At 44.5% G+C, this 23,256-nt stretch overlaps 1 protein-coding gene across 1 annotated transcript in view; it reads right to left on the bottom strand.

Moving 5' to 3' along the window:
* Nucleotides 1–23,256, bottom strand: part of COL4A1 (collagen type IV alpha 1 chain) — a gene marked incomplete at its 5' end in the record, with an annotated part of 144,231 nt that overhangs the window by 79,760 nt on the left and 41,215 nt on the right. The window contains one exon of the mRNA XM_079721844.1: nt 8,387–8,446. Within this exon, the coding sequence (XP_079577970.1) occupies nt 8,387–8,446 (60 nt within the window). The remainder of the gene's footprint in view (nt 1–8,386; nt 8,447–23,256) is intronic.

Genomic DNA, 23,256 nt, shown 5'->3' with positions numbered 1-23,256 from the left:
GCTGCTTTTAATGGCTTCCCTATGGTATACTGTTGATACTTCACTCTTGGATTCAAGCATATTTTAAAAAAAAAAAAACCTTTGTTTTCAAAGAACTACTAAAAAGACAAAAGTAGGTGGATGTGGGAACCCACACTGCTTCTCACGATGATTCTGCCAGATGATGATTCATGTCCAATATGTGGAAATAGGAGACATCTGGAAAAAATCTTGGCATTGCAAGACACCAGAAAAAGCAATGGAGACGGCAAAGAGTGTGCATTAACCCATATACCCAGTGCACGGGAAGAGGAATATATCATCAGAGCCCGCGGTGAATGCCAAGAGCCCAAAACGATTAAAGTAGACACTTGGGGTATTGGAATCCATTACATGGCAGAAATAAAATGACAATTCTCAGAGGTTCCCCTTTAAAAATACCTCAAAAAGGGAGAGTTAGCTGGGGGAAGAGAGGAGTTTGGACAATTCCTGTAATTATATGGATATCAGGAAAAGCATTTAACAACAAAAAGGTATTTGAAACATAAGGAGAGTGAATAAAGGGAGAGTTGGTTCCCCTAATGATTCTGGAAATGGATGATTAAATCACAACGTTGACTAGAAATTGGATGATATTTCCAGACAGACCTCCCAAGTGAGTACCTCTCATTTTTCCTCCACCAAAAGCATCCAAAAGCTACAAACAAGCTTCCTAACAATGGTGCTATAATTCTAAAAACATCCTGACATCTCTCTAATATTAGGTGCTGGGAGAACTTCTGTCTCGGTGGAACCAGTCCGCCTTTGTGAACTGAGAAGTTCTCAGCTGGGCAGCTCACCCCTATGTCTTTACACCTAAAATCTGTCCCCAACTGGACCATCAAGCAAACTCCATCGCCATATTTATCCCAACTTTAAAACTCACGCTAAAATGACATGTAACATAAATGACATTTTAAATGACCCAAGTGCTTTTTAGGTACCATACCTTTCACGTGACCCTTTTAGCAACACTGGGAAATTGTAGGTCAAAGATCATTTCCCCTTTTCTTAGGAGAATGTGGTCAGAATGACTTGATGGAACCCACTCAGCTTAGATGGTGGAACGCACGCTAGAACCTAGGCTCTCATTCTACAGAAGCTCCTTTCCTAAAGGCTGTTCCTGATTTGAGAAATAAAAAGGGTCTGTGATCAGAGGAGTTTGGAAAACCACATGGGAAAAGCCACCCTTGAAGGTTCTGAAGCTTCTGTTAAAGGTTCTGAGGTGTCCCAGGGCGGGACTTTAACCACAGCTCACGTCCCCCAAACGTATCTGTCCTTGAAATGCTGCTCCATATTCCATCCCAGAGGACTCATCCAAGAACGTCCTCAGGGTGGTCTGAGAACCACGTTTGGGGAAAGAATGAACTGGCCGCCATCGCCCTGTGGGAAATGCTCAAAACAGAACACTTACAAACATAAAGAACTCCAATCAGTCTCAAAATTAATACAAGTAGTTTCAAATACACTAAACAAATCTTAATTTTATTAAATAAACCTCCTAATATGTTAGTAGCATAGTAGTAGCACTACTATGTACTAGCACTTTTTTCTGCATTTTGACTTTATGTATTTCACATCCTAGAAGTAAGAAAATGGAATTTCTTTTTAAATCTACTAGATTTTGAAGTCCTCGCTAATACAAACATGGTGTGGAGCCTCCCACAGAGTTAGTGCTTAATAAATAAATTATTGTTATTATTCACTCATTATTATTAGTCCAAATCAGTTAATTTATCCAAAGTTTCAAAGAGTTTACACAAAAATATTCATTTTCATTTACTTAAGAAAAAAATGGAATACCTAGGAAGATACATGACACCTTCAATATTTAGAACAATGGTTAAATTTAATTTATGGGAAAGAAATTTTCAACATTCTAATGAAAAATAATAAAGATAATCTCATTCTTCAGTGATCCTTGAGGTCTCGTATCAATTCTACACAGATACTAAGAATAATAAGAAATGAAAAGAGAATAACCAGTTGATATATAAAGTATAATATACAAAAGCACTCTTTCTTCAATTTCCATGTGTAAATTAAAAGAAAAATCAATGAAATAAATATATGTATAAATTGAAGACTGTTGAATTCTCAAAAAATGGCAATAAAATATAGTCCCTGTCTCAAAAAGGAATTTTACTTGAGATTCAATGACAGCTAAGAAAGTCTCCTCTATTTACGATCTTGGAGGAAGTAAGATCCTTTATATTAAAAGTCATGTTAGCTCCGAAGGCATTTTTGGTGAGCACTGCAATATAGGCCAAAACAGCCAGAACAGTCAGATTGGTGAGCAAATGCCTGAACCCCTAATCAAGCAGGGACTGCAGTGTCTCTGGCAAAGAGCAGCTAACAGAAAGCAATGTAAACTGGCACACAATCAGGAAGACTGGAAAATTCAACCTCTCCTCCTGTATTTACACATGATTAGACATACAGAATTCTTTGCACATACTTTTTTCTTATTTAGCGTGTCCTTGAGGAAAAGATACTAAGGATACATGTTTTCTGTCTCTAAAAGTAACAACCGAGAAAGGCCCGCTGATTGATTCATCCCTCGGCTACTCCAAGTGGGGAGGAAAGAGAAGACGCATCTTCCCAGGTGTAGACAAGGCTGACGACCAAGGTGACGACCCTCGTCTTTGTGTCCAGAATGAGAAACAGGGCCAGATGCGCCTCCTGGGAAATCAAGGCGTCATGCCCAACTTGTAACAAAGATGACTCCCTTGTAACCAGAGTGACGAATTTCCTAGAGGGCAGAGAATACGCCAGGATTTCCTGAAGGAAGGGGCCGGGGAGGTCCCATCCTCACCACGTAGGTACAGTGGCATCTCTTGACGTAGGCCTAAGAGGCTCACTTCACTACGCCTTCCCCTCAAGGTTTTACTCTAAACTTTGTATGGAATAAACACCCCCTGAAGGTGGTGCAATGCTGGCTGTTTGGGCTGGGATCCCCCTAATCTGCCTCAGGCGGGGTGGGGCTCAGACTTGGGCAGATGACCTCTGACCCGCTCCACGTCACAGGCAAGGTGGCTCCCTGTGTTTATTTGTTTCATCTCGTGGCGCTCCTCCAGGACAGGACCTGGGAGGTCTGCCCACAGCCCCAAAGGAGTAGGTTCATTTCTTTGGGGTCCTCAGCAATCCGTTCCAGCACCACCCATTTAGAGAAAGGCTTCAGAAGGTCTGCTTTCCTTGGCAAGGTGGCCAGTGGAACAGCATACAGACCACAGATTCAGTTTTAGAGCAACGGGAGTTTGGTCAAGACTCCAGAATATTCTGAAGGACGAGTTCCTCTCGCTGGGCCCTCCCAGATCAGGATCTTCTTATCTTGAAGAATGGAAACTGATTCGTGCTCTGATTAGCACGTGGACCCTGTCGCCTGCCTCTTATTCCCTATAAGACACTAGGCTGGTTCAGGGGCTCTCAATCCAGACTGCTCCTGCCGTTTCCCCAAGCCCCAGGAGATATTTGGCCTTAACCTGGAGACATTTCAGTTGTCACAACTGGGGGAGGGAAGGAGCTACTGACATCTGGTGGGTGGAGGCCAGGGACGCTGCTAAACATCCTACAGTGCACAGGGCGCTCCCCAAGGCAAAAAACCATCCCACCCACAATGTCAATAGTGCCAAAGCTGAGAAACCCTGGGCTAGTTGGTTTCTTCAGCTGTAGAATGGGTAGAATCACAGTAAGCATAAAAAGATTCAGCACTGTGCCTGGCCCAAGGGACACAGTCAGTACACATCAGCCCCTTTCTCTTTCTCACTCTGACCCTCCAAAGCCAGGATGTTTCTGTTCTGGCCGAGATCTGCTGTGTCTAAGCAGAGGTTATCATTCAGTGTCAGATGCAGACAGACAGGTTTACATGGAGGTCTGACGTGGGATGTCTGTTGACTGTGTCAAATATACACAGGAGGTAAAGGGCTGGTGAAGCCACAGACCATCCACCCTAACAAGAGAGAAGCATGCACCAGCGCAGGGCATGCAGCAACATAAGCTTCTCCCCAGATTTCCAGGGCTGGAAACGGAATCACTTCAGGTTGGACAGACACCTCCAACTCTTCCAAATCAGAGGGGCTACGTGTTTTAGACAAGAAGACAGAAATTCCATTTTCAAAGCTCTCTGCTTTGAATGCAGCCTGGGAGTGCACAATCTGATGAGCTGGGTATGTAGGGAGGGGCTGTGATTTACAGACAGTCTAATTAGTCAATAAAAGGAGAATGTGTTTCTTCCCCACGTTGCTGGCAAGGATCTGGGTATCAGCAGGTTAAAGCGTTCTGAGAAGCTATGAGTCACCTACGCTGTTCTCATCATTCCTTAGAAATACTACAATTCTGCTTCATTAAGATTCTCTGTGCTCCCAAGACTGTGGTTTGGGAAAGTCCCTTTCAAGAGTCACTCTGTTAGGAACCATCAACCCTTTGCCATGGTAGCATTTATCAACAGGCCACAGGGGCTATTTTCTCTGATCAGTGTAGTTAAATTCAGCATCTATCTTTTTGCAGCTGTGTGACAGATGACCCTATTCTATATCCAAGTGAGTCTGAAGAATTAGTGAACACATGACCTACTTCACCCAGGAGACTGTCCCTTTATTTATGGTCCTAGGCCACTGGGATCACTCCCTTCTCAGGACAACTGTAGCACTTGTTTTCTCTGCTATTTCCCCTGCAATTTGATCACTTACTCTTAACTTGTTATTTATTTCATGTGTATATCTCTTACCTCGCTTACTTCAAGGAAACTTGAAGCATCCTTCTTTGGACACTGCAAGGGTCACAGAATAGAATGGTAGCTCTACATAAATGTGGGCTCTTGTGGTTGAAACATGTGAAAGACTTCTTGTGCAAACTCAATTTTTGCCAAGTATAAATGGTTAATTTCCCAGCCTATGGCAGTAACTCCTGGGAATACGTTGCCTTTCCCACTACCTCAAATAATTGAGAAAATCGGGTTACTGAGCAAACTAAGAGCTTAACGTTTGGCTCTTTCTGAGGAGGCAAGCGTTCAAAACCCTAATCAGTTTAAGGAGATACCATTCCCACACTGCTGAGGCCTCTGGAAAGACACGACGTCACTGTGTACAAACCCAAATTAATTACCTAGAGAAAACATCTGAGGATCTGCGTGGCCAGCCAGGGAAGTGGGAAAACAAACAAATCAGCAAAGACTGAAATCCAGTGAAAGGCTCAATGAGTTTAACTGTTGAACTCAGAATAAGATCCCTAGCACTATACTGATAACTACGAGATTATAAAACAACCAATGATCTAATGCATTAATATCTGCTTATGATATCTGGAGAATATAAGACATTCTGTCAATTAATCATATCTCCATGGAACGCAGGACTTCGTCAAAAGGGATTTGGCAATTTATACTGGAGATATTCCGATTTCCATTGGTGGATTCTAAATAGCCAACATTTTAAAGTGATCCTCGAGGGGGCATTTCTCAGAAACAATGGTTTCCAAAGTTCTCAGGCAGTTGACACTCTGCCTCGGTTAGGTAATGTGAACTCTCCCTGAGTTATATGGCTTCTATCATCCTATTTTCAAAAGCACGTCAAAATTCATTTAACTTGTACACATTGGAGAACAGCAAAATAACTCCTATGAGAATCGAAAACAGGCATTAGTAACTCAAAAAGCAGGCCTGTGATTTGAACCACTCGATGTAAATTCTGTGATGCTCAAGCCTTTATTCATTTATTGCATTTACACCCTATTAGCACGTGCAGGACCCACTTTGAGAACAGTGGTGGCAGTTGAAGGAAGACCAATTTCTCTTGCTGAAGTGCCAACCAAGAATACGTTTCTTTGTTATCTGACCTTGGGATGAGAGAAAGGGAACCAGACCTGAAGTCCCAGCTTAGTCAAGCTCTGGGTGTTTCCCATCGTTAAACTGATTATTTTAACATCACGTCCGAGACAATAAGTGGAAGTTTAAAATTTCCTCTTTCAATGGGAGGAAGGCCCTCTTCCCGGCTCATGCTATGTGAACCACAGGACCTGAAAGATTTATGCTCAAGGCGAGAAAAGACAGAGCTCTGATTTCTGTTTAAAGGCTATAATACTAAATCATTTAGCTAGTCCCCTAAATTTTGAGAGGCCATCTGAATCCATTCAATAATTACAGCTTTGGGCTTCCCTGGTGGCGCAGTGGTTGAGAGTCCGCCTGCCGATGCAGGGGACACAGGTTCGTGCCCCGGTCCAGGAAGATCCCATATGCCGCGGAGCGGCTGGGCCCGTGAGCCATGGCCACTGAGCCTGCACGTCCGGAGCCTGTGCTCCGCAACGGGAGAGGCCACAGCAGTGAGAGGCCCGCGTACCACACACACACAAAAAAGTATAGCCTTTTAAAACACAAATTCAGAATGGTTTAACCCAAAGCTTGCCAGTATTTTATTTTAAATAGTTTTTATTTAATAATAAGGTACAAAACCCAAAGTGGGCAATGGAGCAGACAGTTGAGGGAGCAAGGTCAAGCCAGGAAGGAACACGGAGGTCCTGTGACCTTCCCACCTTGACCTTCCCGTGCCAAAGTGGAAGGCAGGCCCTACAGTGTATGTTCCTGTGTCCCTGATAAGCACAGACCTAGCCTCTGCTGACACACTGGCCACAGCAAGGGCTTCCTCAATGCTCGGATTTGAAAAGAAACACTTAAAGACCCTTTCCTTGTTGGGGTGGGTGCCAGATGCCCCCTGTGAGTGAGATGTGACCTGCCATCTCGAAAGATGCTTCGCCAGCTCTGAACTGACATGGGCCAGTTCCCTGTCAAGTCGAGAAGAAGTCAGCCAAAAATATTTGGAAAGCTACACCTGGATAAATCTACCTTGTTATATATAATGGGTAAATTTTTGGTTAAAATTCCAATGAATCAGGCTAGAAAACATAAGACCAGAATAGGAAGTCTGAAAAGCACCAGGGCCTGGGGAAGTGCCCCCAGGTCTGCAGCTGATGGAGGGGAGTGGAGATCAAGAAAGCGGGTGGAATGGACACATTCTCTTTACGAGCGAGAAACACCAACTCTGCCTGCCCCCCGATGCTTTAAGTTACAAGAAAAGCAGAGTAGTGTTGATATAGGTCTCCATTTCCTATTTGTTGAAAGTTCCACTTTTTGTAGTTTGAAGGATTTCTTTGTTAGTTCAGCGTGCTTATAATTCAAGTTAGACACACACACAGAAAAAGAATCTGTGGTATGAACAGACTTGCCTCTCCTCTCAAGGATGCAGCCTGGAACTAGCTAGAAAAACGTCCCAAGTAAGGGAAGGAACAGCACCTGAAGATGAATTATAGTTGATAAAGTTGATGATGAAAGATATAAAAATGTTTCCACATACTTCATTTATTCAAAAACCTATCCAGGTAATACTAGTGTCACCAACTGTCAACATATTTTTTAAAAGAATAATGTTGGTACTTCAGCAAATAGCTGAAAAGAAATGAAACAATTTTCTGTAAAGTAGAATTTGCTGAATTTCAAAAGTGTGAGTCTGTGGCCCCATATGCCCTGGGCACAACAGAAGGGAGAGAAGAATTTGCACCCTGGCCCTGCTGAATGACACCTCCAGTCCCAGAAAGCAGGCAGAGGTCCATGGGGGCCCCTACCTCCCTTCCAGATGGCCCCAGCTGCTGTGGGTCCCACTGACTGGCCCACTGGCCATGCTGTCTCACGGCCCTGCCCAGTTTCCATGGTGACCCCCAGACAGTTACAGGATGCGGCACTGTCCCCGGGTAAAGACTCTCTCTCAAAACAACTGCCTGCCTTCAAGATCCAACCTGCCTTCAAGAGAAAATGATCTTTATCCAGATCTGTGATTCTTCAAGTAAGAGACAGGCAGAGTACTTGCTTAGAAAAAAATATTATAATTTTGCATTTGGGAAACAATAAATAGTTACTGTTTCTGTAAATAAATCTAGACAAGTATGTTATGAACTTAAAATTGTTTAAAAATTCTAATTTGAAGAGAAGGCTCTAGAGTTCAATATAAATGTTTTCTTTTTTCAGAAAAAGGCTGAGTTTAGTTCTCATGCACTAATTCCAAAGAATGCTATTGACTCAACAGATTTTCTGCCAATATACTTGTTCCTTCTGCGGTCAAAAAAGGAAAAAAACCAAATCACTGTCTTAACGTTAATTGCCACCAGTAATTACAATCTTTGGGGAAGAGAAGTTAAGATTCCTCAAAAATACTGTTAAGTTTGGTTTTGCTTCATTTGTATTGCTCTGGGGAAATTATTGAAACGGTAATCAGGATTTAACATGACTTGCTGATTATTCAGTTGTTTTAATGTCATTTCTAATGACTTCCACAGTGATGGCAATTCAAGAGAAATTGCTGTCATCGGAGCTCGGGCTACTCACCTTTTGTCCCTTTACGCCATGGCAGTCGCATTTCCCGCAGCCAGAGCCAGCACACACACCCTGGAAATAAGAGAAAACACCTTTAAACAGAAGAACACCTGCAAATTGAGGTCCATAGCTGAACTGAAATGATTTTGGCATCTTCACCTATTTATGGGTTGTCCTACCCTTTTCGTATGAGCACGACTCTCTGGAATTGTTCTAATAGGCTCTCCGTACTTGTTCAACGGTCCATCTCTTTTGCCCTAACAGACAAAACAGCAATCCGGGAGTGGGACACATCAGAGCATCACTCAGTCCAAAAAGTGAAGGCTGTCACACTTTCAGAAATGGACTCTCCATTTCCCATAAAACAATAGGAACCCACTCCTATCTTCAAGGCTACGAAAGTATCGCACTTCTGATTCAGGAGTTTCAGACCTGAGACCACGGGAGATTGGAGTGGCGGGGGAGGAGTCCATGCTTCGTCCCTCACATCCCCAGAGACACAGATACATGCAAAAAAAAAAAAATGTGTAGAAAGGACAAAAAAGAAGAAGCCCAAGCCTTAAAGAACTGATTTTTAATTCAATTAAAGCTAGAATGTTCAATCAAAGAACATTCCACAACAAAATCCTCCTTGTAGTTCATTTCTAACATTTAAATTAATGTTAAAACACAAGATAAAGGATCCAAGTATGTAATAGGAGCTGGAGAAGAAGGAAACAGCATGTTCAAATGCCCACCAGGTGCAACAAACGATCAGCCACCATCTTATTTAACAAGGTACGTGTTACCATCCCCATTTTACAGACGTGAAAACTGAGTTAGGAGGTTTTAAATAACACGCCAGGACAAGGTTGAGACAAACTCAACTTCAACTCCCATCATGGAAAACTGCCAGTGCATTAAAAGACAAACATATGATGGTGCTCAATACATTTGCAATTTCCTTAGAAGAATCCAAATTCTAAACCAAAATAGACATAGATATTGTGGATAGAATGGAAGAGGGTGTGATAGGAATATTGATAATTCAGCTAATGAGGTTTATTAGTGGCTCGATATTAAGTGTGAGATAAAATGTATGTCTAAGTGATGCTTCCAGCAATACAGTTTCTGGAAAATAAAACCATACCATTAATAATACTGTGATTGTGTGAAGTCTGTTTTTTTAACAACATACTCAAGTCTTAGTTCCCCTGCCTTGGAAATCTTCTGCATAAAACAGCTACATCTGGAGATATTTATTTTATAAAATGAAATCCGAACAAGTGCCTCCAAGACAGTAAGCTGTTCTTAATTTTACATTTTGGAAACGGAGACAATTGACAACAGTCCAAACCGACCCCAGAGATTACAGATCTATTTCTTTCCCTGACTCATCTTTCAGGCAATTCTCAGCATGCACGCTCATAAGCTCCTAACATTGTAGATCAATCCATGTGCACAGTCTTGCTTCAGAATCTGGGTTTGGGTGACCACTCAGAGTTGTCTAAAGAGATGAGGCTAAAATCTCAAACCTGTGCTCCAGAAATTCATCCAAAATGCACAAATATAAAAGGACCAAGGGACTCCGGGGATGAGCCTTCCTCAACCATCCCCAGGAGAGGGCTATCTGCTCCTAACCCGGTACGCATGAAATGTGGATTATATGCCGCTGTTGTGACCCTTATCACATGTTTCTCAGAGTCCTTTGCATGTATGTGTCCCCGGACCCCGGGAGCCCCTGGAGGGCAGCCCAGAGCCTCTCACCCAGCCTGATACAGCCTGTATTTCACCTGCGACCACATCGGTTGTAAAACCCACAGCAGGAAATAAAGAACATCACTGACTGAACCATGGCACACCCCCTCAACTGTTCAATCTACCCCAATTCCTAGTTGTTCAAACATTAATAGACGGGCATCGGAGACAACCCAGTGACACTGGTATGTCAACTCACAATGTATAACTACATCACAGCACTGCGGGAAAATACTCCAAAAAGGAACTTGGCAATGAGGGTGGGACTGTTCCAGATCCCCAGACCAGCCAGGGAAAAGGGGAGGCTCTGGAGGATGCCTGGGCCCCCGGAGCCGCCCGATGCTGCGAGGTTAGCCCCCAGGCCAGGGGAGCCCAACAGGTGCGGCAGCCCCGAGTCACCTGGGCTCCGGGTGGCCTCTTCCTTGCAACTGTCCCATCTCCACCGCTTGCCTGCTTCTGAGCCGGGTCCAGAAACCCAGCTCTGCTCTTTAAATTCTGCTGTTTATCCACAAGGATACCAGAAGGAAAACTCAATCAGGCCAAGACCCACTGACTTAGGAAATGTCCACCCATCACCCAGGCTTAGCTGGGGGAACCCAACAACAGCCCAGGGTGGTGACGGACTTTTCTAACTACAGTTCAACAACGGCATCTTCAAAACTTCAGATTAGGTGGGAATCTAATGACTGAAGCTGAAAATGGGTGTTGGTGATTCTGAGGTTTCCTCTTCTGAAATGCTGATAAAATCTCATAAGCTCATCTTTATTCAGTTTGAGGGAGGCTATAAAAATGAATTTCCTGGAACTGTTCCCTGAAGCTATAGGTAAATGCCTTAATTCAGGGGCCCCCAACCGCCAGGCCGGGGACCGGCCTGTTAGGAACCGGGCCGCACAGCAGGCGGTGAGCAAAGCTTCATCTTCCGCCCCCCACTGGCCCCCACCGCTCCCGTGACCACCTGAGCCATCCCCCTCCCCGCCCCCAAACCCAGCTGTGAAAAAAGTGTCTTCCACAAAACCGGTCCCTAGTGCCAAAATTGCAGGGGACCCCAGAAAAGAGGTCACAGGGCCCCAATGGTGGATGTTGAGGTCAAATTGTTTCTTGAGCTTTTGCTATAGAAACACACCCAGCGTGTGTGGGTAACAATCCAGCAGTTTTCCCTTGGACAACACTTCAGGTCATGACAAGTACTGGGGGAAATCGGAGATGAGAAAAAGGACTACAGTCTTATTATAGGCCCCATTGAAGGACCCTCCCCCCGCTCCTACCAGCTTACATCAAGCAAATAAATAAATTCTTAATCCCAGACAAAAGACACTCATGCCTCCTTATCTGCTTTATTCACACAGGAAATTTTATTACCCCTTCTGGCCCTAGAAGACAATTCCAAAGAACTGATCATTCTAAGAAGATCTAAATGATGGTCAAGTTTTCAGAACAAAAGGCATTTTTAGACCATGATTTTTGTTTCACATTCTGGGTGGCCTAGCATTTTATGTAAATGGCTCTGTTTAAAAAAAACCTAATTTTTAGAATAACAAACAAACATCATGAGAGGCACATTTACTTTGCTAAATGAAATCTACTTTGAAATATCAGTCTTCTGGCCCTTTACAACTGCTGTCATAGAATGCCCCAGGCTGGATATCACCCTGGCATGTAGAGTCATTTTAGCTGTGACTCAGGGGTGCACGGATAAAAAGGACAACGATGACGTACCAAGTGTCCTTTTCAATCTGGTGTAATGTCTGATTTTGAAATAGCTCATTAAATAAAAGCCTTCAGTAATGCAAGTCTCAACCCTCCGTTATGAATTACTATTTGGAAGGGCGAATAAACTATATGAGTTACTCAGAGTCATGATTTCGCAGGTGACCTAACATGCTAAAGGCCATGTCACAAATTTCATGATTTCCTGAGGAATTACATTCCACGTCCAGACGTCTCAGCAAAATCAAAAGAGAGAAGGCAGCCCCCCTGGCCCCAGTGGTTCCCTCCTGGCTGCATATCTGAGGGGGCGGACAAGTCTGAAGTCTGGAAGATATTGGGTTCCAGTCAGCTAGCTCCCATCCCATCTGTTTCAGATTCTAGAACGGGAAGAACTTGTACATTCTGTGAAGTACTCACACTCCACTCTTTCCTCCTGCCTTTCCCCTCCCCGAGTGCAAGGTCAAGTAAACTAGCTCAAAGTCCCCAGAGGCATGCTTGTGCTTTCTTCCCGGGAGACACACACTTAACCTACAGTCACTACTGACGAAGTTGGTCATGAAGACGGTCTCCACTTGGAAATGGGGGATGTGGCTAAAGATCCCAAAGGTCAAAAAGTTGTGGGTCTTGGTCCATCTTATAGAAGTAGACCATCCCTGGTCCACAGTGACACGGGTCACTCAGACCGGTGAGGGTAAGAGAACCCTAGAAATTTCTCAGGGGGAAAAGCATCACCATTTATACCCCTAAAACCATACAAAAACTTAATGAAAACCAAGTCACACTTGACAGCCAATAATCTACCACGAGAGCATAACAAATTCCCTCCAAATGGAAGTAGACCTGAATTAACAGTATTTGAAACAGAAAAAAATACATCAGTTCTCAATGAAGTCTGTAGGACACACACAACTTCAATAGCAGAGGTCAACTTTAAATGCCCACAAAGAGTACAATTGGAAAGGAATGCAAAATGTACAACGAAGTCATCCCTACATCAAATACCTTTTACATTCTGTACGAGTATTTTTATACTTTTCACGATAGGATAAAACAATGAATGTTATTCACATTTTCTCTCATGCCCCAATTAAAAATTTCCAGAGAGTCAAACCATCAGAAGTAATGCTATAAAGGAGGCTAAGTTCCAAAAATTCCCAAAGATTTACGATACACAGTACGAGCGCCAAAGAAGGAAGGAGAGTGACGAGGGTCAATGCCTTTCATTTGAAATAAAGTCGATTTCCGGTCTTTCTCTGACCTACAGACTGACAGAAAGCTCTTCTCGACTTCACAGTGAGTTCTAGGTGGGGAGGCTCGCTAATCCGTTTAGAGAGAGACTTTTTTAGTTAACCAAGGAAGCCAACTGCACGTTACTCTGTGTGTGTGTGTGTGTGTGTGTGTGTGAGAGAGAGAGAGAGAGAGAGAGAGAGAGAGAGAGAGAGAGGAAGAATGCCCACTCATGCTAATTTGTTAACTGTGACATACCTTCCGCGGGAAAGCATATTTGAAATGAGTTAAACACAGTCAAGTCCTCAATTGTCTGATTTTTTTCCTGCTTCTGAAGGGAGATAGACCTTTACCATCCCCACTGTAACAATTTTTATGTGTTTCACATCCTGCCAAATAGGGACAAGTGGAGCTCGGCCAAGTCTAAACAGCTTATCTTTCAAATTCCTCTTCACATTCTCTTCGCTGTGCAAAATGTCAAAATAGTTTTGTGGTGATAGGACGGTCCCCATTTTCTTCCTGGTCGTAGCCCTCCTTCGGGGAACCTTGTGAATAATTATCTACCCCACTAAAGAAATATGTAGAGACACAGGAACATATTTTAGGTCTACTAGGGCAGAAATTGGAAGCATGCAGAAACCAAAAGTGGAGCTTCCAGACTCCCCAGGGTCGGGGGTCAAGTGGGACAACCCTTCTGGAACACGGTGAGGCCGCGTCTCCTAGGCTGAGCATCACACACCGTCTGGTCCCCCTCTTGGCACCTGTCCCACAGGTATGCAGGCAGATGTCCATCAAAAGTCATGTCATACATTGTCGTTACTGAAACCGCTTCACAACATTTGCCCTTATCACATCCCACTGAAGTGTGGTCTTCTATTATTTTTAATTCTGTATCATTACTCCCAAGATGGTAGTGTGGTGAATAAAAGATGACCTCCTCCCCCCAAAAAAAGGCTCAATGAGCTCACACTCTTTTTGGAAACTAAAACATCATAAAGAAATAGAGAGTATATATGGGAGATTTTAATATGTAGGTCCTAATTCCCATCCTGTTTGTGGTTTTTAACTAGGGTATGCTATTTTTGGTAATTCTTGTTTTAAATGTTAATTTACTGCCATGAGGTTCTGCAAAATGGCTGTCTATGCCTCCATGGACCCCCTGCCCAGAGAGATTAGTTTGGGATTAGCAGATGCAAACTATTTTGTATAGGATGGATAAACAACAAGGTCCTACTGTATAGCACAGGGAACTATTCAAAATCTAGTAGTAACTTATAATGGAAAAGAATATGAATGTATATGTATAACTGAAGCACTCTGCTGTACAGAAGAAATTAACACAACATTATAAATCAACTATTCTTCAATAAAATAACTTTTTTAAAAAATTATGAAAAAAAAGAAACTTCAACAGGAGAGCACACACCCCATCCCATTAAGATCAAGAACAAATGAAACTATCAACGGTGAAAGTCAGGAGAGTGTTGGCCTCCGGTGGGGTTGCCTAAGAGGTTTCTAGGTGCTGAGAACATTCTCTGCTTGATCAGGGTGAATGGTAACATGTGGAAAAATTCATTGAGCTGTGAATTTACAATGTTTGCACTTTGCTGTGCTTTAATAAAATTTTCCTTGAAGGTATGCTCAAGAATGTTTATTGCAACACTCTACGAAGTAGCCCGACCTAGAAACAGCAGAATAAAAACACAGTGGTCTGGATTCACGGAATGAAACCCCTACCCACGGAGGAAGGTCGGCTATGACACAGATGGGTCTCATAGACTTAGTACCGAGCAACCTGGAACCAGGCACAAAAGAACAAGCCAGGAGATTCCAATTATATAAAGTTCAAAATTAAACAAAATGCAATTGCAGAGTGGTTACCCTAGGGGGCTACTGGTGACTAGAAGGGGACTCAAGGGGCTTCTAGGTTTCCGGAAATGTCCTGGCTCATGACCTGGCTTCTGATCCACGCACATAAGAGACACTGTGCCTTTATGATTTCACACATTTCTTCAATAAAATCTACCCCTCCCCCAAAAAATGTGCCTAGGATTTAAAAATTAATAACAAGGTAAGATAACTAACAAGAACCTACTGTATAGCATGGGGAACTCTACTCAGTACTCTGTAATGACCTACATGGGAAAAGAATCTAAAAAAGAATGGATACATGTTTATGTATAACTGACTCAGTTTGCTGTACACCTGAAACTAACACAACACTGTAAATCAACTATACTCCAATTTAAAACAAGAAACAAAAAAACCCAAAACACTATGATGCAAAATTACATATAATACACATAAAAAATTAAATGAAATATTAACCAGTGTGAACGACTTCCACTAAAGTAAAAGACAAGAAAACCCCATCATTATAGCTACTATTATGTCATGTTTTCTAAAGTTTCTAACCAACAAAACTGTTCATGAAAACAAAACAAAAAAATAATAACAAGATAGAGAGCAAATTATAGCCAAATGTTGCAGTATAATAATAATTTCTTAAAAACCTACATTTGTACAGCATTTTTGAACTTCCAAAAATAAGCTTGGAATCGTGGAGTGAAGGGTGAGTGATCTCCAAGGAGCTCACAATCCACGTGCTTTCACCTGCACTTGCTTGATCATTATTCTATCATCATCGTTTTTTTTTTTTGATAAATGTAAATAGATGTGATTCCAAAGATGTGAAAATAATTTTTCATCCTTAATCCAATAGAAAAGAATTTAGTTAAGTAAAATAACATTTCTGTTCCAGTCAATCTTGGAAAACGTGGAAACAGAATATCCCCACTACTTTTTAGACTCACAAAACATTTCTGCTCGAATGTGAAAACAACTACAAGTGTTGATATATTCTTGGCAAAAAAAAAAAAATGAGCATGAAACATTTGAGAAACAAACTGATCTTGGAATACGCAGCATCTCTCGTCGTCTGACTAAGAACTGACTCTGCAGAGTCTGGTGGGCTCTCAGCAAACAACACAAGGATATGAGGATGTTTGCTTGACCATTGCCATGTAATGGCAGTTCTGTTCTCCTGTTTCCCCATCGTACAATTTTGGTGACTCATTTTCATTTCTTTTCTTCCATTTCTCCCACTTGGCGGGGGTGGATGTGGAATGTCCTTGCCTGGGAGTGGGATAAACTAGAGGGAGTGATGGTGCAGCCCAGCACTTCTCTTCCAGGTCATTGGTGGTCCTGCTGCAAACAGATGTGACTATAATTAGCTGCCACATGACAGCGGCTCAGATGACTGTGTGTGAAACAAGTTGGTGGGCTGAGGACGTCCACTGGGACCCACGGGTAGAAACACTGCCTGGAGACGGGAACTGGGCGGGGGGCCCTGGGGGTTGCTGACTCACTGGCCTGAAGGACAAACGCGGAGGAGTCTATTTCGGCAAGTTTCTAGCCCAGGGGTCACCCTCCTGAGCCAGAATGTTCTGCCAGAGCCACCGACTGCCCTGTCCAAGGCACGCGTGTGGCCCCAGAGGATCCCGGCCCTTCATGAGACTCACATATCCCACCTTCAGAGGGGAAACCTCCCAGCAGGAAGTTTCTGAGTCTTAGCTACTCTCTCCAGGTTCCCTGAACGATTTTCCAACCTCCTCATCCTCCACCTGGAACAGCCATCACCTCCCCACCCTCCACCTGCAATGGCCACCACCTCCCCATCCTCCACCTGAAACGGCCATCACCTCCCCACCCTCCACCTGCAATGGCCACCACCTCCGCATCCTCCACCTGAAAGGGCCACCACCTCCCCACCCTCCACCTGCAACGGCCATCACCTCCCCATCCTCCCACCTCGTACAGCCACCACCTGCCCATCCTCCCATCCAACTCCCCACGTTCCACCTGGACTCGCCTCGTCCATCCGAGACTCTTCCTCGAGAGCCACAAACTTGTAGTTTCCAGCCACCCTTTGAAGAACAGCACATTTTACCCAGTCTGGCATGAAAAAAACAAAGCTGGACTATTTCCTCCAACTGGAAACACGGCAACTCCTGCATCGTGTTGAAGTACGTGGAGGTGTCCCTGCTATCCCTGCTTTTCATCTTTCCTCACTCCCCACCCCAGTCTGGCTCTTCCACTCAGAATCCAACCTCTCAGCCTGGCCTGGTCCAGCCACTGCCACTCGGTCACCCACCTTCACTGAATTCCACTTCCAGGTCTGGCCCACAGTGGGGGTGGGAGACTCGGCAGGAAGGAAGCAGCCCAGGTGGCCTGTGTCCTGCATTCATTCACACCGAGTCTCAGCATTCCCTGGTACTCATCTTTCACCTGACCCATTATAAGATCTCAGCGTTTATTGCACACCTGGTATAGGGCAGGTATCCCCCTGCCCCACGATGCTAAGAATGCAGAGCTGGGTATCCCAGCGAGAGGGATGAGAAAGTGAGAAACGACAGCATGAGGCGCCTCACAAGACAGTGAGCAGAGTCCCACAGACACACAGGGGAGAAGCCCTATGCCCCATCCGAGGGACTCCGGGATCCCAGGGTAGGTCCCGCTGGAGTGAGAGGGGAGGGCGCTGGCCTGGCCAGAGAGGGCGGACATGGGGAGGGGCTTTGCGACAGGGCGCTGGGCGGGTAGGGGGGGCACAGAGGGACATGCCAGTAGGCAGGACAGAGTCAAAGGGCATCTTAGAAAGGGAAGTGGCAGTGGAGCTGTGCCCTCCTAGGAAGAGGGCGGGCCGGCGGCAGCTACTGGCAGGTAGGCACGGGTACGAGGTGGCAGAGGGTAAGACGCCAGGTCCTGCAGCAGACGGGGAGTCGGATTTTGAGGCTTCATCACGGCACGTGCAATCTGCCAAGTTTAGCACTTAATTTAAAAGCACGTTTTTAAGCAGAAGTACAGGGTGCTTTCTGCACATCCATCAGTCTCACTAAATGCACTTGGAGCAGGAGACATGCAACACAGCGCTTCGGTTAGAACTGCTTTCAAGGGCTGGAGGAGGAAGAGAGAGGAGAGCAGGAAGGAGGGGGTGAGAGGAAGGGCAGGAAGCGGGGGGGCAGGGGGCGGAGTGTGAAGGGAGAGACCAGGCACTGCAGCCCACCAGGTGCCCGAGGCCTCGTCCCGCCTGGATGTGGGTGGCACTTATCAGAGTCGCCCCCTCTGACCACCTTCACTGGGGTCTCCCGCTCTCACCCCTTATGTGAATCCCACCTTCACACTGTTTCTTCTAACATCCCCCGGCACTCTTAGCAACATCACGTCGACATAGGATCTTAGAAATAGATGCCGCACATCTACAGGAAAGTAGATTTGAGTAAGAGGTTAGAAATGGCCCCCCGGCCTTGAAGAACAGCTAAAGCGCTTCTGACTCCACTCCAGGACCTTTTCTGCATTATAGCTTCAGAAAATTCCTCATCAGGTCTAAAATTTTAATCAAAAGAACACTTAGTGAGCTTCTGATGCTTTTCCTTCTGGGACCCAGGAAATACACTGCAGATATACTACATACACTACATTAAGTAAGAAACTCCAAGCAGCCTAGTCTAACAGGGCACCAGGTCCATTTACTGGACAGCTATCGGCTGGGGGGATTTATGCAGAGTGGTTTTCCCTTCCATAGGACTATCTTTAACAAGATGCCTTGAAGGATCCACTTGCTCTAGGAAAGCACCGGGGAGCTAGCACGCAGGCACGAAGATGGCTTTACACTGGGTACGAAAATGTGGAGTCAATCTTCTGTTTATCCCACGATGTTCCACCTCCCGATCCTTTAAGGACCCTATAGTCTGTTAACACACTTAAAATGGAAACATGAAAAGCCTAAGTGACTAGGGAAAGATGACAAGTATAACTGACGTAAACTCAAAAACAGAGTTTAACTAAGCCAGGGGTAATGGGATTGCCAACTTTTTCTTTTCCTGAAACCATTAACTATTATAAATCACTGCTGATTTCTCCCCAGATCAGAGACATCACCGACCCCCTCCTCTCTGGGTCTGGAAGGTGATCCAAGCTGTAGGACACCCCCTCCACCACCATGTTCTCTCTGTTTCCATCTTAACAGGCGACATTCCGCTTCTAAAAAGCGAGCAGGAAATGCTGCTTTTCTGTGGAACTGCAGAATGTGGGATGGCCCAGTTGAACAGGCTACAACCTCACTCACCCCGTAAGGATTCAATGAGCACTTCCTCTGTGTGGGTACCGTCCCCATACTTGGCAGGCAGATAGGGGGAGGTGCCCTCGTGGAGCTGGCCATCTACCAGGAGAGCCCTGTGCCCTGCAGCAAGAACCCTAATGCAGGGAGGTGACCAAGCAAACCCCATGAGCCAGCTCTCCAGGGAGGAAAAGTTTGTGGGTGCCCAGAGGAGCCCAAGACTGGAGACTCAAGTGAGGATGTTGGAGAAAATCTCGCTGGAGAGGCTGGGAGAACGCAGGCCATGTGGACCTTGAAGGGAAGTCCAGTGCTTTCTCTCCAATAGGCCATTGGGAGCACTGAAAACTTCTGAATGAGGGAGAATTCCTTCCTCTGCATTTTAGTAACATTCTTCTACTCGTGAAGGAGACTGAGGTGAGGAGGGCCTGTGGGGTCAGGAGACCTACCAGGGAGTCTGACAGGAGGGAGGGGGGCTGAACCCAGGCAGCAGCCGGAAGGGAAGGAGAGGAAGGATCCAAGGGATGGAGAAGGCAGACCAGTGAAGGCTCAGTGTTAAGTGCAGGGGACGGAGGGGTTTCCAACGGGCTTGTGGACAAACCGTGCTGCCTGCCATTTCAGGAAACAAAGGATGCTGAGGCCACAAAGCCAGCAGCCACTGTAGCCTCCCCACTCCAACCCCACACCAGTGCACCCTGAGGGGATGCAGGATGGAGAAAAACAGGATACTGGCCCCAGAGAGCTAAGGGGCATATCAAAGGAGTGATTTCAGTAAGCCCAGACTGTTGCCTCTTCCCGTACATAGCAAAGCACTAAAATCATTAACAGGAGATGTCTGTAATCTCATGTAACATGTCTGTCTGCAGTTTTTACGATCAGCTGTTATCTCCTGATGTTCAACTACATGGTTTTTTCCTTTTTCTTTCAGCAAAAACTCCTCTGTATCCAGGCTCCTCCCTGACCTCTTGGGAAGAGTCCCTCAGGTCTCTGAGAGGCTGTCTCCCAGGCTATAGTCCTCGGTAAGGTCCCTGAACAAAACATAATTCTCCACTTTTATGCTGTGCATTTTTTTCAGTGGACAGGTGTGATCGGAAGGACAGTGATTCCACCAGTAATAATGGGAAGTGGAGGGAAGAAAAGAATGTCACACGTTTGATTTTACGATAGGAAAAGACAACGGAGTTTCATTTTCTTGGTTGGTAATTCTACAGATCTCAGGTAAAGATCTTTAGCCTATTTGTCAAACTGCATATCTCATGATCTTCTTTAGTTAGCAAACCTTATTTAACTCATGATTATATTCATTGATGCAAGAGATAATGTAAATCCTTACGCAAGACGTAGCACAGATCCAGCAGGAAGCCCCCAACTTCATTTCAGCCAATCATCCCAACCATCGCACCCCGGGACATCCAAGCAGAGCTGCTGGCGTGAAAGTAAGCTAGCCTGACGTGCACGTACCGTTCTAGGTGACGTGAGACGTGGGAAACGAGGCCTGTTTTCCTTCCTTCAAGTACATTCTAGTCCAGACGAGGAAAATACATGTAAAACTAAATGACTTGGGAAGATAATTGTTACTGCGGCTCTGAACACACAAACTGCCTGAGAAGGAAAAATGCGTTTGGATGGGATGCTACACCGAGGGAAAAGGATAAGAGAGGAAGAAGAGAAAGGACAGGGGAAGAGGAGGCCACCTTGTTGGGGACCCGCTGGACACTGCCTGTGCTTTCTGGTGGCGTGGCAGGTCAACAGCAGCCTGAACCCGGGTGAGATGCCCAAGCCTGGGATGCCCAACATGGGCATTCCAGAAGGAGGAAGCACAGTGAACCAAATACAGACATGGGGAAGTGCAGAGGGAGGTGAGGAGAACTGAAGAAGCTACGGAGGCTTGGACCCAGGAGCGTTGGCTGGGGCAGTGGACCACACAGACCCTGGCCACACGGTGGAAGGTCTGCAGGCCACTGTAAGGCAACCAGACATCGTGCTCCGTGACAGGGAAGCCATAAAGTATTTCCAGGAATGAGGACAGAAAAATGGATATTCTTTCTTGTAGGACAGAGACTAACCACACTGTGCATCAAACGAATGTACATAATATCAGTTAATTCACGCTACTTCCATTTCACAGAGACTATAAGACACCCTGTTATGACATCAATCACAGCTGTTCCGCTTTCTTGTCAGATATGGGACATGATGAGGAAAAGTGTGCATGTTTAGACTAATCCCCGGCAACCAGGATGAAGCCAAAATGTAATATTCAGAACTGCACTCAGCCTCAAATACCAGACTCATCGAAAAGCCACTTTTCAAAAATACATGCAAGGATTTAGACTCTTTATAAATGACAGATTTTAAAGTGCTGCATTGCAGCTCTGCAAACCCAGAGGACTCACACTTAGAAACATCACCCCCAAAGGATAACACGACTTGATGTGTTAGCTTTAAAATCAGGTCTGAAAACTCAAACAAAATGTGAACAGAAATTCCACGGAATAAACTCTGTGGAATAAAGAACACGTGACAGTATGGTGAGCCCTCTTGCCTCTGACAAAAGGTCAGAGATCCACGCGGAAGACTCTTTGTGACAGACTCCCAGGTCACGTGCACATCGGAGCAGGGGCTCGACTACAAACTTCAAGTTCATTGGGATTTTATGGAAGATAACAGACATGGTGGACCAAAAACGCTGCTTTTCAAGAATTAAGTGGCACTTTCAAAGGACCCACCTAAAAACACAAGTGCAACACTTATGGTTAAAAGAAGGAAAATGGGGTAAACCACAGGAGGAAGCGGTGGTTTTCTCAACGACACACTCTGGTATTTACACCGCGGCCACAGAGATGCCAAGAGACATCTCTGAGGCTGCCTTGAGGCTCTGGGGCCAGCTGCCCATTGTTAGTGTCTGCAGAGGTACCATTCCCAAACCACACGTCCCCACGCCACCCCTGAGCAGTCCTAGCCTAACACTTCAGAAACGCATCCTTAAGTTTACCAGCTCGCATTGAAACCAAATGTCAGTCTGTTGACAGATAGCTGTCAAACTGTGTGAGAATCCAGAAAACCTTATCTTTTCCAAGAGTGTTTAAGAAAAATATTTAGTAGCTTTAAGCCATGCATAATTTATTATGAATATAAATATGAAATAAATAAAATATGAAAAATATCACTCACTCCATTTCCTTGTGCCTTCAATTTGAATGATACATAAATAGTCCTAGTTTCTTCATTTTTTCACTGGTACTTCATTAAATATTTATTCCCCCATTTGCTATCATGGAGAGTTTTAGGAGATGTGTGAGCATTAAAAGATGGTTTCTAATGGCAAAGCACTTGTATAAGCGCGTTAACATCTAGAAATATCTAGAAAACCTTTTGCTACCAGTTACAGTGAAGTTTAAATCAAACAAGGAGAATTGGACAGTGAACACGATTCAAAACAAATATTTTCTGGTGAGGTTTATCCCGTTGGAAACCAAAACCACACCTGTGCTTTTAATAACTATATTTTCACATGTTGATGAAAGTCTTTATGTGCTATAAGGGAGCTAATTCTCTTTCTTTGAAAAACTTTAGTGTCCTTGCTATAAACTGCCAATTCTAGAGTTCAAATTTCTATGTTAATTTCTAAGTGAAGGTTCATTTATAGAACAGCCCATTATTATTTCTGCATTTGAGGAAACCTGGCATTATTCAAAGGGGAAAACTAAGGAGAACAAAAAGAGACGACATAGTGCGCATAGGATACAGGGAAGATGTCCTGAACGCAGTGAGCTGGGCCGGCTCTGGAAAGAAACTAAATATGAATGAGCCAAAAGCCAATAAAACTATTGAAAAGGAGAACCTGGCCAAACAATACATGAAACATGGAATCCTTAAGGGATTAATATCACCATGATGGAATCAGCCAATTCAGGACAACTTGCAATTCAGTCATTTTTACCCTATACACAGTATAACTGACAGTTTAGGACATCAGTGTGGGTTTTTCTGTGTTAAGATGTGTGATTTGACAGGGGAGCAGAATGACCTCCACCTCCAGTTCATTTTATGACTTGCAGATACAATGCCAGGCGATAACTCAATTCTTTTTCTTTAC

The sequence above is a fragment of the Hyperoodon ampullatus genome, assembly GCF_949752795.1.
Source record: "Hyperoodon ampullatus genome assembly, chromosome: 16".
Taxonomy (NCBI): Eukaryota; Metazoa; Chordata; class Mammalia; order Artiodactyla; family Ziphiidae; genus Hyperoodon; species Hyperoodon ampullatus.
Note: the sequence above shows the minus strand (reverse complement) of the source record. Positions and strands in the feature narration are given on the sequence as shown.